Source organism: Vulpes vulpes, chromosome 1 (assembly GCF_048418805.1).
Source record: "Vulpes vulpes isolate BD-2025 chromosome 1, VulVul3, whole genome shotgun sequence".
NCBI classification, from domain to species: Eukaryota; Metazoa; Chordata; class Mammalia; order Carnivora; family Canidae; genus Vulpes; species Vulpes vulpes.
The window spans coordinates 1,121,955-1,141,377 of record NC_132780.1 but is presented as its reverse complement, the minus strand read 5'-3'; the positions used below and the strand labels follow the sequence as shown (position 1 = coordinate 1,141,377).

The 19,423-nt window shown below is 34.3% G+C and overlaps 1 protein-coding gene across 3 annotated transcripts in view; it reads right to left on the bottom strand.

The window, feature by feature from the left end:
* The window catches only part of URI1 (URI1 prefoldin like chaperone), a 68,630-nt gene that overhangs the window by 15,388 nt on the left and 33,819 nt on the right, over window positions 1-19,423 (bottom strand). For all 3 annotated transcript variants that reach the window (XM_072749653.1, XM_072749664.1, XM_072749668.1), the window contains exons 3-4: window positions 17,175-17,253; window positions 15,987-16,122 (exon numbers count right to left, since the gene is read on the bottom strand). In XM_072749653.1, coding sequence (XP_072605754.1) covers window positions 15,987-16,122; window positions 17,175-17,253 — 215 coding nt within the window. The remainder of the gene's footprint in view (window positions 1-15,986; window positions 16,123-17,174; window positions 17,254-19,423) is intronic.

Sequence of the window (19,423 nt, the reverse complement as noted above, 5' to 3'; positions counted from 1 at the left end):
ACTTGCCCACTGAGTTTAAAGCTACAGTAGCCTGAGGCTGAGCATCATTCCAGAGAAGGTGCTTGGAGATGTTGAGGGTACATGCTGCCCCTTTTAGGCTTGCTACAAAATAAACACTTTTAAATGCTATTTTTGCTTTTCACCTTTCTTCATAAAAGTGAAAATCTCTTCATATTTCTTTCAGTTAGGAAAAACAAGGTCCTAACATCAGTCTCCCATATAAGTGACGTGGCAAACAAACTTTCAAAAAATGGGATACTTACTTTTTTGGATATGCCAAAAAAAAAGGTAAAAATAAAAACAGTGAATAATTGAGAAAAAAAATAACTTGAAGAAGAACAAAAGACTATCTGCAAATACTGATAATTTTAACTAAAAATTAGAAGTCAAATTTTATAGGATTTCAAAAGTAAAGAATTGAACATAGTCATTACCTGTTTTGCTGACAAAACCAGGCTACCTGTTATTTCTGTACCAACTATAACCTAATGTTTTAAAAATCTTCATTAATTCACAATTTATAATATAATTTGTCCAGAGCAAGCTGAAATTATTTGCATCAGCTATGAAAAGGGAGACTGGAAGTAAACTAATAGTGCAAAGTCTAATGACAATATTTAAACTAGAAAAGGAAATCCACAAACTCTTAACAACTTGAGCTGAATCATTTTCACCTAAGATTAATGATACATACTATTCACTAATCAGGACCAAATATTTAGAAATATTTAGTTGACAGCTTATGGAATTAGATATATTTGAAAGGAACAAAGTTACAGATGTAACAAAATTTGCAAAGCCTCAATAAAAGTTACAAATATCATTCATGAAAGCAGTCTTCTTACCTAGCCATATACCTAATGTACTAAATAGGATCCAGTCTGTAAAGACAACTCTCTTCTGAGTCCTTTGTGACCACTCCATTCTCAACCTTTTGTGTGCTGAAATTTTTCAGTATTTTTTCAACAGTTTCAACAGGACATGCCCCCTGGTGGAAATGTTCACAAACCTCTGTATAGGATCTCTCCTTCAACTACTTCCAAGGTTTACCCTTCCCCTTTAGCACAGAAGGAATTCATGCACCTTGTACTTATTTTTTTCCCCAGAGCTCATTAAAACAACACTAAGTAATTTTATCAAAGGCATAAAGATACAGAGAATGGGAAAAGAGAAAAGAAATAACAAATGATGACAACCAAGTTTTGGAAACTGGACAAATGATAATGAATTCTGTCCAACAGAAAAAGCTGACCCTTAACTGCAGCAGGGGTGAGCTGCAGCAAGCCAACTGGGGCTGCCAGACCTGGAAAGAACCCTCCTGGAAATATGTCTGAATGAAAGCAAGAGCTAAAACAAAGATCTGGATGAAAAAATGGACAGAATGATTAGGTTCCAAACCCGACCTGGCAACGCACAGCCTGGTAACGCCCCCTTTCTTGACTAAACAAAGAATTTACAGCCTAGAGTGGTTTTGCAAGGCCACTCTAGGGGTAATGAACATAGGAAAGAATAAGAAAAGTCTTACTGAAAAGAGTCTTGAAACATCTAGCCTGGTTCTCAAAATACTAAGATAAAGACTAGAAAATTCCTTTGTAGGATGCTGATTAAGCCTGAAACTGATTTTTATAGATTCCTTAATGAAACAGAATCAGTGTGCCACCTGAACTCCCTGCAAAAAAGCCTAATAACTCTACCCATGCACACAGCTTCCTAACAGTGCTTACCTCTTACATATATAAATGGTTAGTCAAGGATTGCCAAACATTTGAAGAGTCTTCACTATTAATGTCAAAGAGGAAGGAAAAGGAAAAGGGAAAAGGAAAAGAGGAAGGAAAAGAAAAGGGAAAGGAGGGGATAGGATAGGAGGGAGGAAAAAATTTTATAAAAATATAAAATATATACTTTTATATATTTCGTTTTTAAATTGGAGGAAATAAAGGCAATGCATAAAGAAAACTTTAAAAGAGGGGATCCCTGGGTGGCGCAGCGGTTTGGCGCCTGCCCTTGGCCCAGGGCGCGATCCTGGAGACCCGGGATCGAATCCCACATCGGGCTCCCGGTGCATGGAGCCTGCTTCTCCCTCTGCCTGGGTCTCTGCCTCTCTCTCTCTCTCTCTCTCTCTCTCTCTCTCTGTGTGTGACTATCATAAATAAAAATTTAAAAAAAAAAAAAGAAGCAGCTTACAGATCATAGAAAATTGCATTTAAAAAAAAAAAAAAGAAAAAAGAAAACTTTAAAAGAAAAAACTCTAATTAAAATCCCAGAAAAGCAGTGTTGTAGTCATGAAACAAGAACAGTATACTATACCAAAGAGACATTAAAAAAATTACAATGAAACAAACAAAAATACATAGCTCTTGGGAATTAAATGTACAGAAACCTTTTAAAAATCCATGATTCTAAAGATAAAAAGAAATAACTTAAAAATTTATAATAAAGACAAGGAGATGAATAACAGGAGAAGGAAATTATTAAAGAAATACTATTAAAAATTTCCCAAACTGCAAGATATGCATCTCTACACTAGAAGAACCCACCAAATACTTAGCAAACAAATTTTAAGACACACAACAAAGTATATCCCTGTGGGATTTCAGATCATGGAAAATAAAGACAGAAACTTAGAGCTTCTGAAAACAAAAACAAGTTATATACATAACTTTTGCAATTCGCAAAAATAATACACAAGACAGAAAGTAATAGGATAATATCTTCAAATTTCTGAAAGAAAAACATAAAATTCTAATAGTCTAGTTACAAAAAATCAGAGTATAAAAAATATTTTCAGGTATGCAAAATTTCAAAACATGTATCACACAAACCTTCCCAAAAAATTACTAGAGGCTATATATCCCAACAAAATGAGGAAAACCTGAAAGGAGATGCCACGGGAAACAGGGAACAGGGAAAAAAGGAGGCAAAAATGTGGTACAGTGGTAAAGGAAGATATCCGGAAGATAGCTGTCCTTTTTCCAAGATGGTAGCTAGTCCCAACTGAAGCAAGACTATGGAGAACTCGAGTACAGAGGTCTCAGAATAAAACCAAAGTGTTTGAGTGATTTAATGACATGTCACTACACAACAACAAAAAAGGTAACTTTATAGGAAATGCTGTACAAGAATGGAAATGGAATTATATGTAACCATGAACACTGATTTAACAAAATTATAATTAAATACTACTAAAAAGATTTGGGGAGCAGGGACAGAAAGAAGGGCATGTAAATGATCTAAATACTAGTCTTTAATTATTAACAGGGAGATAACAAATACTACATAAAACTGAAAAAAAAAGTCAAGAAAATAGAATATGCAAATAACTTGGGAAATACGGATAAAAAGAAGAGAGCAAAAGAGTAGCAGAAAGACTGAAAGCAATTACATCTGGGGAATGGGAAATGGGAGCTAAACAAGACTGCTACTTTTTCATTACATTTTAAGAAGATGTACATTTTAAAGCTACATAAATTTCTTTTTTAAGATTTACTTAGAGAAAAGGAGAGAGAGAGAGAGAGATTGCCAGTGGGGGGATGGGCAGGGAGAGACTCTTCAAGCAGATTCCCCAATGAGCAAAGAGCCCAATGGAGCCCAACACTGGGCTCAATCTCATGACCTCATGAGATCATGACTTGAGCCAAAACCAAGAGTTGGGCACTTAACTGACTGAGCCACCCAGGCGCCCCAAGCTACATTCATTTATTATACAGATAAAATCCAACTCATAAGTATATATATTTAAATATAAGCATTATATAGTATTATGCAGATAAAACCAAATCATAAATTATAAAACCAAAATCATAAATTGTAACAAAATATCAATGCACTTAAAATATGTATGCCTCACTGAAGATACTAAAAAAAAAACACACATACTGCCTCATAAAATAAATTGTAAAACTGCTGATGGCCATATCTTATTTCCCACAACATGTATCACAAATACTTCCTAATCCTCTAACCTCTCCCACTTCTGAATAATCTTGGCCTTATTCCTGTGAAAATTTAAATCTTTAACTTCTCTAACTCAAATATTCTTTATCTATCCTTGCCTCTTTCTTTTTTTTCATTGACACTTTCCAAAGCTACATTTTCTGTGTTTTTAGTGCCATCACATCCAGGATCTTTATCATTTCTTTCTCTTGAACCATTAATCACTCAGTACACTCACTACAAACATGCTCAAAAATTTCCCATGCTCAAAGGAAAATAAAATCTTCCCTTAAAACAACAAGGAGCAAAATTATAGAGTAAAAAGTGCTAAGCCCCTATCTCCCCAACCTCCCAACCAAAAAAACATCCAAAACAACCAGAAACTAACTGAAATACCATAGGAGCTCTGGAAAACAAATGTCTACAGCAACCAAGCAAACATCCAACCAAGAAAAAGTCACAATCAAAACAGCAGGAAATTTCAAGACATTTTTACTTGCCTTTCCCCAATCCCTGCCCAGTGGGAAGCAATTTCAGTCTGGGTAATGTGGCTTGCCCAGATCCCAATTCCCTCCCTTGAGCCACAGAGAATAGACCAGACCTTATCTGCAACATTCTCATGCATCTAGGGGCTGACTAAAGAACTGGTATGTGTCTCACCTAAAGCCAACCTTAACTGGCACTGATCATGAAAACTGAGGGAGACTGCAGGGAGACTACAGGCCTGTAAACACGGAGTACAAGAGATTAGGAACAGAACCACACAACATACAACCTGAGACTGTAAAGAGAAGCAGAGGTGAGAATCTTCGTAAATTAAAACATTCAAAAAGCAGCTATATATACAAGATATTAAGAGAATCCCCACACAGGCCAAAGGAACATTACATGCTCAGAAAACACAGGAAAGATCATAACCTTTCACTTTGGGTAGATAAGAAAGCTCAGAACATACCTACCTTATTCTGAAGATCCTCATCAATCTGCCAAAACTGGGGAAGATAGCTGTTTTTTCAAATACCCATCAAAAATTAAAAATTTCACCAAGAATCAAAAGGCATACAATAAACAGGAAAACATAGCCCATTCACAAGAACAAAATAAATCTCCAGAAACTGTCCCTAAAGAAACAAAGGCATTTGATGTACTAAACAAAGACATTAGCACAACTGCCTTCAATATGCTCAAAGAGCTAAAGGGAAACACACAAAGAACTAAAGGAAATAAAGAAAATAATGCATGAACAACATTAAAATATCAAGAAAGAGACAGAAATTATAAACAGAAACTAAACAAATTCTAGAGTAGAAAAATTTAATAACTGAATTGAAAAATTCACCACAGGGATTCAACAGCATATTTGAGCAAGCAGACAAAACAATCAGTGAACCTGAAGATTGGACATTTGAAATTATCAAGTCTAAGGAACAGAAAGAATGTAGAAAAGGGAACTAAGCCCAAGGGGACATAGGAGATATTATTGAACAGATGAATACACACATTAAGGGAGTCTCAAAAGGAAGAAAGTGGCAAAGAGATTACTAGAAGAAATAATGGCCAAAAAGTTCTGGAATTTGACAAAAGACATGACCCTACAAATCCAAAAAGCTCAATTAAGGAGAGTAAACTTGGACAGCCACACCAAGACACATAATTACAGTTTGAGAAACAAAGAGAAAATCTGGAAAGCAGCAAGAAAAAAGCAATTTATCACATAAAAGGGATCCTCAATGAAAATATAAGCAGATTTCTGGCAGAAACCTTAAAAGCTGAAAGGGAGTGGGATGAAACATTTAAAGTGCTGAGAGAGGGGATCTCTAGGTGGCTTAGCGGTTTAGCGCCGCCTTCGGCCCAGGGCGTGATCCCGGAGTCCCAGGATATAGTCCCGCATTGGGCTCCCAGCATGGAGCCTGCTTCTCCCTCTGCCTATGTCTCTGCCTCTCTCTCTCTCTCTCTCTCTCTCTCTTTCTCTCATGAATAAATAAATAAAATCTTTTTTAAAAAAATAAAGTGCTGAGAGAAAAAAACTGTCAATTGAGAATCCTATATCCAGCAACTATCCTTCAAAAATGAGAAAAAATTAAAACATTCCAGATAAATAAAAGTTGAAGGAGATCCATATCATTAGACCTGCCCTATAAGAATGCTAAAGAGAATTCTTCAGGTTGATGTGAACAGCCACTAGAAAATAACTTGAGGCCATATGAAGGTAAAAATTTACACTAAAGGTAAACATGGGCAAAAATAAAAACCAGTATTACTGTCATTATGGCTTGCAACTCCACTTTTTATTTACTACAGGATATAAAGAGAAATGCATAAAAAATCATTACAAATCTTTGTTAACAGGTACATAATGTATAAAGATGTAATTGGTGACATCAATAATTTAAAGAGGGAGACAAAACTACATAGAAATAGAGTTTTTACATGTGATTGAAGTTAAGTTGGAATCAATTCAAAACACATTATTATAATCTTAGGATGTTATATGTAATACCCATGGTAACCACAAAGAATATTTCTATAAAATATTAATAAAGGAAGTGAAAGGGGAATCAGAATGTTTTACTATAAAAAAATCAACTAAACACAAAGGAAGGCAGTAATGAAGAGAATGATACCCAAAGATGTAAGACTGAGAGAAAACAAATTTTTAAAAATGGTTAAAGTAAAACCTGCCCTCTAAGTAGTTATTATAAACCCAACAGAAGGCATGTATATATTGGCAGAATGGATTTTTAAAAATTAAAAAATAACAAACAAAAGAAATAGGATCCAACTACGTGTGGTCAACCAGAGACTCACTTTTGATCTAACGACCCAAAAGCAGGTTGAAAGTGAAATGATGGAAAAGACATTCCATGCAAATAGTAACCTAAAGAGAACTGGAGGGGCTATACTGAGACAAAATATGACATTAAGTCAAAAAAGTTATAAAAGACAAAAGGATATTTTATATTGATAAAAATTTCAATCTATCAAGAAAAATATATCAGTCATAAACATATACACACCTAACAACAATAGTGCCAAACATATGAAGCTAAAACTCACAGAATCCAAGGAAAAAATAGTCCTCCAATAAAAACTGGAGATGCTGATATTCTATTTACAACAAAAGATTGGACAACCAAAAATAAGAGCAATAATAGAGGACCTGGACAAAACTATAGACCAATTGGACCTAACATACATATGCAAAACATCCAATCCAAATTATTACATATTCTTCTAAGGAGAATATAGAACATTTCCATGAAAGTCCACATGATAGGCCACAAGGCAAGTCTTTAAAATTCTGAAACCATACAAAGTACTTTTTCCAATCATAATGAAATGAAACTAGAAATCAGTAGCAGAAGGAAAAGTGAAAAATTCACAAATATATGGAGATTTAACAGAACACTGAATTAATGGGTCAAAGACGAAATCACAAAATAAATTAGAAAATTCCTTGAGACCAATGAAAATGGAAAATACAATATAACAAAACTTATAGGATGTAGTAAAAGCACTGTTAAGAAAGCAATTAATACCAGTAAATAAGTACATTAAAAAAGGAGAAAGATCTCAAATCATAACCTAACTGTATGTAAACTGTATGCATCATTCTCTTTTTTAATATAAAAAAGAATAAACTAATTTCAAAGCTAGCAGATGGAAGAACTAAGATTAGAGTGGAAATAAATAGAAAAGAGAAAAACAATAGAGAAAAATTGACAAAACCAAAAATTGGTTTTTTGAAAAGATCCACAAAATTGACATGTTTTTACCTAGACTGATAAAAGAGAAAGAGAAGACTCATATTACTAAAATCAGAAACACAGGTAGAGGGGATCCCTGGGTGGCGCAGCGGTTTGGTGCCTGCCTTTGGCCCAGGGCACGATCCTGGAGACCCAGGATCGAATCCCACGTTGGGCTCCCGGTGCGTGGAGCCTGCTTCTCCCTCTGCCTGTGTCTCTGCCTCTCTCTCTCTGTGTGTCTGACTATCATAAATAAATAAAAATTAAAAAAAAAAAAAAAAAGAAACATAGGTAGAGACAGCGCTATTTACTTTACAGAAGTATACAGGATTATAAGAGAATACTATGAAAAACTGAATGCCAACAAACTGGATGACCTAGATGGACAAATTCCTAGAAACAAATGCACTATTAAAAGTGATGCAAAAAGAAATAGAAAATCTGAATAGACCTGTAGCAATAAGACGACCGAATCAGTAATCAAAAATCTCCCAAAAATGAAAAGCCCAGAAACAGATGGCTTCGTGGATAAACTCTACCAAACATTCAAGAAAGATATGACATCAATTCTCAAACTCTCTCAAAATACGGAAGAGAAAAAAACACATTCTGTGAGGCTAACCAGACAAGGACACTAAAAGAAAACTACAAGCTAATATCCCTTATAAGTATACATGCAAAAATCCTCAACAAAATGCTAGCAAATGGGAGGCCAGGGGAGTTGGAGGAAAGTGGTCCAAATGCACAAACTTCCAGTCATAAGATAAACAAACTAGGAACGTAATGTATAATAGATAACTATAGTTACCAATGCTGTATGATATATACGAAAGTTGTCATAAAATAGTAAATTCTAAGAGTTGTCATTATAAGCAATGAAAAAATATTTTTTCATTTTTTTGTCCATCTTTTTATTTTATGTATCTGAGGCGATAGATATTAACTAAAACTTATTATGGTAATTATTTCACAACATATGTAAGTGAAATCTTTACACTGTACACCTGAAACGCAACTGATGCAGAGAAAGCCTTTGACAAAATCTAATGCTACTTCACAAAACGAAACAATAAACTAGGAATAGAAGATAACTTCCTAAATATGATAAAGACCATATATGAAGAACACAAATTGCCATCATATTCAATGGTGAAAGACTGAAAGTTGTTCCTCTATTAGATGCTTACTATCCTATCTATTCAACATAGTACTAGAAGTTCTAGCAAGAGCAATTAAGAGAAAAAAAAAAAAAAAGCATCCAAATTGGAAAGGAAGAAGTAAAATGATCTCTATTGGCAGATGATACAATATTCTATGTAGAAAACCTAAAATATTACACACACGCACACACACACACACACACACACACACAGAGAGAGTTTAAAAGCTAATAAATTCAGCAAAGTGGCAGGATACAAAATAGACACTCAAAAATAAGTTGCATTTCTATTAATCAGCAATGAACAATATGAAAAGGAAATTAAGAAAATAATTTCCATTTACAATACAATTTTAAAAATGTGTAGTAATAAGTTTAGCTTAGAAGACACAAGACATATTGTGTTGCTGAAAGAGTTTAAAGAAGACATAAGTAAATGGAAAGACACTCTGTGTTCATGGATTAGAGGGCTTAATATTGTTAAGATATCCTTTACCTAAAGCAATCTACAAATTCAATGCAATCCATATCAAAATCCCAACATTTTTGCTGAAATAGAAGAAATCCATTCCAAGATTCAGATGCAATCGTGAGAGACCATAAAGAGCCAAAATAATCTTGGAAAAGATCAAAGATGAAGATCTCATACTTCTTGATTTTAAAACTTTCTACAAAGGTATAGTAATCAAAACACTATAGTTCTGGCATTAAGACAAACATACAGATCATAAAATAGAAGAGAGAATCCAGAAATAAATCCTCCCATTTCTATCCCAACAATTCTTTTTTTTTTTTTTTAAGATTTTATTTATTTATTCATGAGAGACACAGAGAGAGAGAGAGAGAGAGAGGCAGAGACACAGGCAGAGGGAGAAGCAGGCTCCATGCAGGGAGCCCAACATGGGAGCCCTCCATCCCAGGACTCCAGGATCAGGCCCTGGGCTGAAGGCGGCACTAAACTGCTGAGCCACCTGGGCTGCCCTATATCCAAACAATTTTCAACAACAGTGTCAAACCTTTCAATGGGGGTAAAGACAGTCTTTTCAACAAACACTATTTGGAGAACTGGATAGCCACATGCAAAAGAACAAAGTTGGATCCTTACTTTACACGATATACAAAAAATCAACTCAAAATGGACCAAAGATCCAAATGAAGAGGTGAAACTTTGAAATTCTTAGAAGAAAACACAGGAGAAAAGCTTCATGACACTGGATTTGGGCAATGACTTCTTGGGTAGGACACTAAAAGTTCAAGCAACAAAAGAAAAAAAATAGACAAACTGGACTTCATCAAAATTTAGAACTTTTGGGCATTAAAGGACATTATCAATATAGTGAAAAGGTAATCCACAGAATGGGAGAAATATCTGCGAATCATATATCTGATAAGGGACTAATATCCAGAATATATAAAGAACTCATAGAACTCAACAATAAATAGACAATCCAATTTAAAAATGGGCAAAGGACTTGAATTGACATCTCTCCAAAGATTTTTCTACAAATGGCCAATAAGGACATGAAAAATGCTCAACAAACATCCTTAAGTCCTTAAAGAAATGAAAATCAAAACAGATGGTTATTACCAAAGAAACAGTAAATAACATGCATTGGCAAGGATGTGGGGAGACTGGAACCTTTGTACATAGCTGGCAGTGATGTAAAACGGTTCAACCACTGTAGAAGATAATATGGTAGTTTCTCAAAAAACAGAATTACCATAAAACCTAGCAACTGCACTTCTGAATATATACCCGAAATAGTCAAAAGCAAGGAACTGAACCGCTATTTGAATATGCACTGTCATAACAGCATTATCCACAACAGCCAAATGTGGAAACAACTCATGTGTACCCTGCCATATGAATGGATAAACAAAATGCATATACATATAACAGAATATTATTTAGCCTTAAAAAGGAAGGAAATTCTGATACATTCTACAACATGGATAAATCCTAGAAACATTATGCTTAGTGAAATGAACCAGTCATTAAAAGACAAAATACTATGATTATGAGATACCTAGAATAATCAATTTCATAGACAGAAAAAGCAAAATATTGGTTACCAAGGGCTAGTTGGGAGGAAGGAATGGGGAGTGACTGTTTACAATACACAGTTTCAGTTTGGAAAGATGAAAATTTCTTGAGATGAGTAGTGGGTTATGGTTAAATAACAACCATGAACATACTTAATGCCACTGAACTGTAGTCTTAAAAATTGTCAAAACCTGTATGTAATTTTTACAACAATAAACAGAAGGAAAGAAGGAAACTAGGGAGGAGAAAAGGAGAAAAGAAAAGGAAGTCATTTGAGGAAGAGATAATAATCTTATTATTTATCATAACTATCAAAAAAAGAGTAACTAAATAAATTATGTCATATCCATATAATGCTCTGCAGCCATTAAGAAAAAAAGACAGGGATCCCTGGGTGGCGCAGCGGTTTGGCGCCTGCCTTTGGCCCAGGGCGCGATCCTGGAGACCCGGGATCGAATCCCACGTCAGGCTCCGGGTGTATGGAGCCTGCTCCTCCCTCTGCCTGTGTCTCTGCCTCTCTCTCTGTATGACTATCATAAATTAAAAAAAAAAAAAAAAAATTTTTTTTTAAAAAAAGACAAAGAAAGATGTTGGGATGCTTGGGTGGCTCAGTGGTTGAGCATCTGCCTTCAGCTCAGGGTGTGATCTTGGGATCTGGGATGGAGTCCTGTACTGGGCTCTCCACAGGGAGCCTGCTTCTCCCTCTGCCTATGTCTCTGCCTCTCTGTCTCTCTCTCATGAATAAACAAATAAATCTTCAAAAAAAAAAAAAAAGACAAAGATGCAAAAAAAAACCATTTGAGTGGTTGTATATGTAATGGATTGGGGATGCATAAGTCTTCAGGATGTGAACACACAAAATGGTAAGATACTGATAATGGTAACACCTCCCAGCTGGCCAAATGGATGCTAAGGGACAGGAGAAGGGATACTTATTTTTCAAATAAAAATCCTTTCAATTTTGTATCATGTCCAAAATATAACCTTTTCAAAAAAATTAAATCACCATTCTCCCCTATACCTTCCTAGCCCTAAGCAACCACTAACATATTTTTCATTTCATAAACTTGCCTATTCTAAGTATTTCATACAAATAGAATCATAATAGATAGTCTTTGGTAAACAACTTTTTTCCTTTATCATAGTAAATGGCACATTTTTTTTTCTTGCCAAACAACATTCACATTTTACTTATCCATTCACTAGATGATAGACATTTGGGTTTCTTAAACTTTTTAGCTATTATGAATAATGCTAATATTCATGTACAAGTTTTTGCGCAAATGTATGTTTTTACTTTCCCTTGGGTATTATACTACCTAGATGTGGAAGGGGGCTATAAAATAACTCAATATTTAACTTTATGAAAAATCCCAAATTGTTTTCTAAAGTGGCTACACCAATATACATTCCCACCACCAACATACGAGAGTCACAATTTTCCACATTTTCGCCAATACAACTTACTGTCTTTTTTATTACAGCTATTCTAGGAGGGATAAAATAATATCTCATTGTGATTTTGATTAACAATTCATTCTTGACAAAAGTACAAAAGGCAACTGAATGAAGAAAAGGACTTCCAACAAGTGATGTGAGAACTGGACACCTATATATAAAAAAGACTGAACACCTGGAACTTACACACCTTATACACCTCACACCTTACACAAAAATTAACTTAAAATGGATCACAGATCTAAGTGCAAAATGTTCAACAATAAACATTTTATAGAAGAAAACAAAGGAGGGACACCTGGGTGGCTCAATAGGTTAAGCATCTGCCTTGGGCTCAGATCATGATCCGGGGTCCTGGGATCAAGCCCCAGGTCAGGCTCCCTGCTGAAGAGTGCAGGCTCCCTGCTCTGCCTCTCCCTCTGCCCTCCACCCTGCTTGTGCTCTCACTCTCACTCTGTCAATTAAATAAATGCTTTAAATCTTTTAAAAAAAGAAAAAGGAGAAAATCTTCATGAACTGACGTTAGGAAAAGCATTCTAGATATGACACCAAACACATGATTCTTAAAACAAAAAAGTAATACACTGGACTTCAAAATTAAACTTTTGCTATTGAAATACAATGCTGGGAAAATAAGACAGATGAATACTGGGAGATAATATTTCCAAATCACACCCTTAACAAAAGACTTATCTAGAATATATGAACTCTCAAAACTCAAGAGTAAGAAAAAATACAACCAAATTTTTAAAAATGGGCAAAAGACTTCAATAGATCAAAGAGGATAGACACACAGATGGCAAGTAAGTACATGAATCAATGCTGAACAACATTAGCCATCAGGGAAATGCAAATTAAAACTGCTACATATCTACTGAAATAGCTTAAGTTTTTAAAACTAACAATACCAAGTGCTGGTAAGGATGCAAAGCTACTAGGACTCTCATACCCTGCTGAGATTAGGGGGAACTTCCATAAAACAATATAGTGTCTTTGGAAAATAGCTTGAAAGTTTCTTAAAGATTGAATACACACTCACTACATGACCTAGCGATACCTACCACTTGTAGGTATTTGTCAAACAGCAACGAAAATTTATAGTAACACCAAAGTATAAAGGTTTATAGCAGCTCTGTTCATAATTCCATAAAATGAAAACAAACCAAATGTCCTCCAATAGATGTACATGCATATAATGGAACAATACTCAGCAATAAAAACGAATGACCTACTGATACACAGAACAACTTAGATGAGGCATTATGGTGACTGAAAGAAGACAGTCTCAAAAGGTTACATAGTATATAATTCCATTTATACGACATTCTAGAAAAGGAAAAATTAATAATGATAGAGACACATCAGTGATTGTCAGGCCTTACGGGGAGAGGTAAGGTGTGACCACAAAGAGTTTCTGGTGTGATCCTGTGCCCTGACTAGTACATCCCACATCCTATTCTACACTCTGATAGTGGCAATGGTTAAACAAATCCTTACTTGTGTTGTAACTCATGGAATAGTATTATCAAATAAAAAGTCAATTTCATTCTGATAATCTTAAAAAAATTTTTTTTAAACTTTAAAAAGCTGATCAGATTCATGTTAAGTGGCAAAATTCCAAGATGTGAGCACAAAGAGTGGGGAACTCTTAAAAATCATCTTCCTTAGAGACATCTCTGAATCCTTCTATAGTTGTGTTAAGACCATTTTGTCTTTCATTTTGACTACTTTTTAAACATGCAATGACCTCCCTTCCACCTTCCCCAATTACCCTGTCAACAGTGAGGATGGTGTATTGAACTTGTTATATATCTTCTTCCATAAGAAAAATAAAATATCTTTTCTTAATAAATGGTAAGTACAACAATATACATAAGTATTTCTTTTAGTTATTAAAATTAGTATAAAACTGTGTGAACAAAACAATTTTTAGTATTTGTATAGATTCTCAAACATAATTCATAGGTACATATTCTGAAAATTATTTTACATTAACACATCCTAAAAGTCATCATGTTTGGTCATTTCCCAAAACCATATTTAACAATAGAAAATGATTTACCAAAAAATACTTCTTTATTCTAGAGCTCTACTCTATTCTATTAAAAGTATCCTCCCAGGACACCTGGGTGGCTCAGCTGGTTGAGTGGCTGACTCGATTTCAGCTCAGGTCATGATCTTGGAGTTGTCAAATCAAGCCCCATGTCGGGCTCCATGCTCAGGGGGGAATCTGCTTGAGATTTTCTCACTCCCTCTACCTTTGTCCCTCCCCTTGCTTACTCCTGAGAGCATGCACGCATGCTCTCTCTCTAAAATAAATAAATAAATCTTAAAAAAAAAAGTATTCTCCCATTAATGTATTAAGTCATAACTGATTCTAAAGATTGCACTGCTGAAATATCCACATGAAAATCAGAGTGATCAAAAAAAAGAAAAAAAAAGAAAATCAGAGTGATCAAACTTTAACAGCGATGAACTGATTTCATATCAGCAGAGCTACCCTGGTAAATAAGAAAGCTTTCCCCATTAAGAAAGGCCTTTGAGAAAGAATTATGCTCATTCTTTTTCCTCTAACATACATGACTTATTTTAGCGTAGTGATGCCAAAAGAATTATCATTGCTAGAAATTATATACAGGCCTAACAATAAGATTCTGATTAGTGTCACAAATGATCAAATATGTTATCAATTATAAACTTATAGGAGTTGATTTGCAATTAGAGTGTCCAAATATAGATCCCACAATTTCACTGAGTAAATGAGTTCTCTAACTAGTACCCACTCACATGTATATGTGAAATAATTTCAGCTGTAGAAAACTCAGCTGTTTTTTATCTATATGATTTCATTTATATAGAAGAATCCTCAAAAATTTATTTTCAAACACATATTTAACTAGAAGGTTAAAAAACAGGTAGGGGTGATATTATACTATCAATTTAAGTATTATATTACGGCAATGAGAACATAGATATTAAATAAACCTCATTTTAGGATGCAACTAAGATAGGACGAACTAAAGCCAATCCCATCCAGCTACAAAATGTGTATGTGGATACGTACATACCAACAAATAATATCGTAGATAAACAAGGCCTTAATGAACTACCTCAATCAAATAAGACAGAGGTCTCACATCACGGAACAACTGTACGGGTACTGTTTTGGGTAGCACCTCTCCACACTGGCCTCCTCTGTAAGATGAAAATATGACTTCTTCTAAATCAAAAAGCATGTTTAAAAACTGTTTCTACTTTTGCAGATAGATATAGTTCAATAAGTAAAAAGTAAATTTCTCCTGTGTACTGAAGTATCTATGAAAGCACCTAAAACTAACCAGTTATAAAATGTAAAATGAGCCCAAGTCTTATGTCTTCCCAACTTCTATCTATAAAAGCACACGTTAAGGACTTTTACACTCTGTCATTTCTGAAAACATGCTAATGTGCGTGATATTTCCAACCCAGATGTTCCATTCTCCAGCTTACATTCTCAAATGTTGATTCGACTCAAACTACCTACAATTCAACCAAATCACAAATAGTCTGGACTAATAAATCATGGATGGTACTTTTAGTAACAGCCTGGCACTCTGTGAACTGATACACATCCAGCAAAAATACATCATTTATAATTGGTACATACGTTCTTTCCGATGCTCCACTAAGCCCACAGCCTGCTTTGCTGAGCACTTTGCAAACCAATTGTCCCCAAGTAAAACAGTGACTTCATTAGTATGGACAAGCTTTCCTGGCATGAAGGCAAAGGGGCCAAATGGTACCTATTATTGAAAGGAAGGAAGGGAGGGAGGGAGGGAGCAAGGAAGAGAGAAGACAAAAAATTAAAAACACTAAAAATACATTTTATGAAACAGCATTAAAAGCTCTGCATTGAGGTCTTTTTATCGATACACTAAAAAAAATGTCAACTTCATAGAAATTTAACATTAAAGTTTCACTAAGAAAACCTATAGAAATTGCTTTAACAAATCAATGTTAAAACAGGAAAAGGAATCAGCACATTTACATACAGCTTTCAGAGAAATTAGCACTGTCTGAATGTTTATACTTCATGTTCTTTCACCAATCTAAATGAAAGAAAACTAGTAATGAAATATTAATACCTGATTTAAAAACCTGAAAATTATTTCCAATAATATAGCCATTTTTTAACAAAGCTAGAATTAACAAATAAACAGCTTTAATGAGTCTACAAATTTTATGAAATATTTGGGCTAGAAGAATAAAGAACAATACATTTACAACACATTTGGGCTAGCATAATTAAGAACAAAGTCTTCGTGAAAAAGGATATTCAAGCAATGAAAGAATCTAATCCAGGGCTCACAAATAGATCACTATGTCGATATGGAGATCATTCAGACAAAAATGAGTAGTACCTTTTAATATAAAATCAATATTCTAGGGTGTAATTCCGTGAATTATACAACATTATGATCTATTCCTGCACTGGCTAACAGGAAACGACTAAGTGCCATATTTCTGTCTTAATTACAGTTTTCTAACACAGAAAATTTGCATACCAAATTTGTCAAATTTTGTGCTAACATTTATGCCATTTGTGTCACCATAATGTGATAACTTAATATAAATTTGAAAAAAATGAAAAGAAGCAAATACCAACTATTACAACAATTAGTGGATTATTATAAAGTAAAACACAACAAACTTTGCGTGCTATGGTAGTTACTTCAGATACTATCTATTAAGCAAAGCTAATTTATTCATACATATAAAGCAAAACAAATCTTCTAACTTTACATAGTTAATATGTAAACAACATACTACTTTAAAAGCAACACACCAAACATACCATGATATTATAAGACAACTTATCAGGCAAGGTGCTGAGTCTTTCTTGAAGGGCATTATAGTCATTATCTACCTTCTTCCTGTTGACAAAAAAATAGCAAATACTAAATGAATACACAAACTAACAATTCCTTGAGTAGACTGTGTATCAAAAGACTAAACTAAATCAAAAATCCAATTTTAGCAATTTAAATATTAAAGCATTTTATAATTTTAAAATTCTATGTTTACCAAGTTTAGCAGTGGCATTATTCAACCATACATGTATCAAAAATTAAGACTCCAAATGCCTTTGGTTTTAGAATTAGAACACACATCTGGAGAACTAGTGTTTTGTAATGTAGAAAATAATCTGAACTAAATAAAATTTGGAAATTAAAGGAGATACTGAGAGAGGGCCTCATGTTTAGACAGAAACAGGGACTTAAGATGAAGGAAGAAGAGATTTAATAAAGCTTGTGAGTGAATAAACACTGGCTGCACAGCAGAAATCATGAACACAAAATTTGATCAGAGGCTTCAGTCCTTAGAAAACTTAGAGCTGAAAAATGTGTAAAAACCCTTCAGTTATTCATACTAATGTGACTAAGGTGAAAGAGAACCAACCAGGAGCTAGAAGAAATTAGGTAGAGGTAATAAAAAAAGCATTTCAATTTGGCTTTGGAGCCGGTTTCATGTTACATCAAGAAAGAGCTACCTAATAAATTAATTTCAAATAACCAAAAGATATAATTCTGTAGAAGCAGAAATGGTCATGTTTCCACACTATGAATGATGCCTATTTTCAAATCTTCTCTGCAAATTAGGTTTCTAAAGGGTTCCTTACTAGGGTGTAAGCAGCAGGCTAAACCAGCACACTGAAATCTTTTAAAGTGAAAGGGTGTTGTCAAGTCAAAAAATAATAATAACAAAAATAAAACTCACAAATTCAGCAAGTAATTTTTAAAAACATGTAGATATTGCCAAACTGAAATTAGAATAAATTGCAACATAGATAATCGCTCTCCAGATAATAAAATGACTGGTCTATAAACATCATGGAATTGATTTGTTTACTCCTTAGCACCCGTAAAAGCAAGAGGAGCATAATTAATAAAACTTATCTCATTTAGTCTTAAGAATATCAAGGAATTTCACATACATACTATGCTATTCATCCTAAACATATTCCTCTAGTAAATGTCACTTAACAACATTTTCCTCATTCAAAAAAGAAAGTAGAAGGAAGATGGAAAAACCAAACATTTAAGAGAAATCAGATCTCCTCCATCAAAAAAGCAGCAAGCAATGAATTTAACCTAGGTCTTCTGGCCTGTGTTTTTTCAAGCAAGCCCTTTTATTTCCTAGTTTTGAAGTGCTTTTGTAAAATGGTCCCTTAAAATCCTTCCTTATAAACACAAATGTCTTTATTCTATTTACTTAAGGGAAATATCCTTCTGAGTAAATTTTTATAGGAATTAAATGGTTTTTAAAAACTTCATGCACAGGGCTACAAACCAGAAAGAGCATGGCTTTAAAGTTAGATCAGAGAGTGAATCCCAGCTCCACCACTTAACATAAACAAATTAACCCTAGTCTTAGCATCTTCAATGGCAAAGCCAGAATAATTCCTATCTCACAGGTTCAAAAGAAAGAAACAGGACGGGTTTAGCAACAAAAACGAACATTACATATCCAATGCTCTTTTTTTCCCCATGAACTTTCAAAAAACACTAATTGTAAAATTTTCAAGGAAGACTACTACCCACTAAGTTAAGATTCCATTATGTTAAATTCATTCAATCTGATAAAAAGAGTACAACTTACTGAAAGACAGTATAGTTAAATGCTACCTTTTAGCGGGCTTTTGGAGATAGGGTTAAGTAATAAATGGGATGCTGTCTGAAAAGAACTGACTTGATACAATGCCTGCACACAGTAGACACTCATTAGTAAATCTACCAAACACTAATAGTATTTTTTAGATAAGTAATTCAGCAAATGCTTAAGGACTAAACAACAGCTCAGATGTCTAAATGTTTCTGTGATTGTTAAAAAACTAATACTAAAGTTAGTGCTCGGGATGCCTGGGTGGCTCAGTGGTTTAGCGCCTGCCTTCGGCTCAGGGCGTGACCCCTGAGTCCCGGGATCCATCGAGTCCCATATTGGGCTCCTTGTGGGACTGCTTCTCCCTCTGCCTGTGTCTCTGCCTCTCTCTCTGTGTCTCTCATGAATAAATAAATAAAATCTTTAAATTAACTAATTAATTTA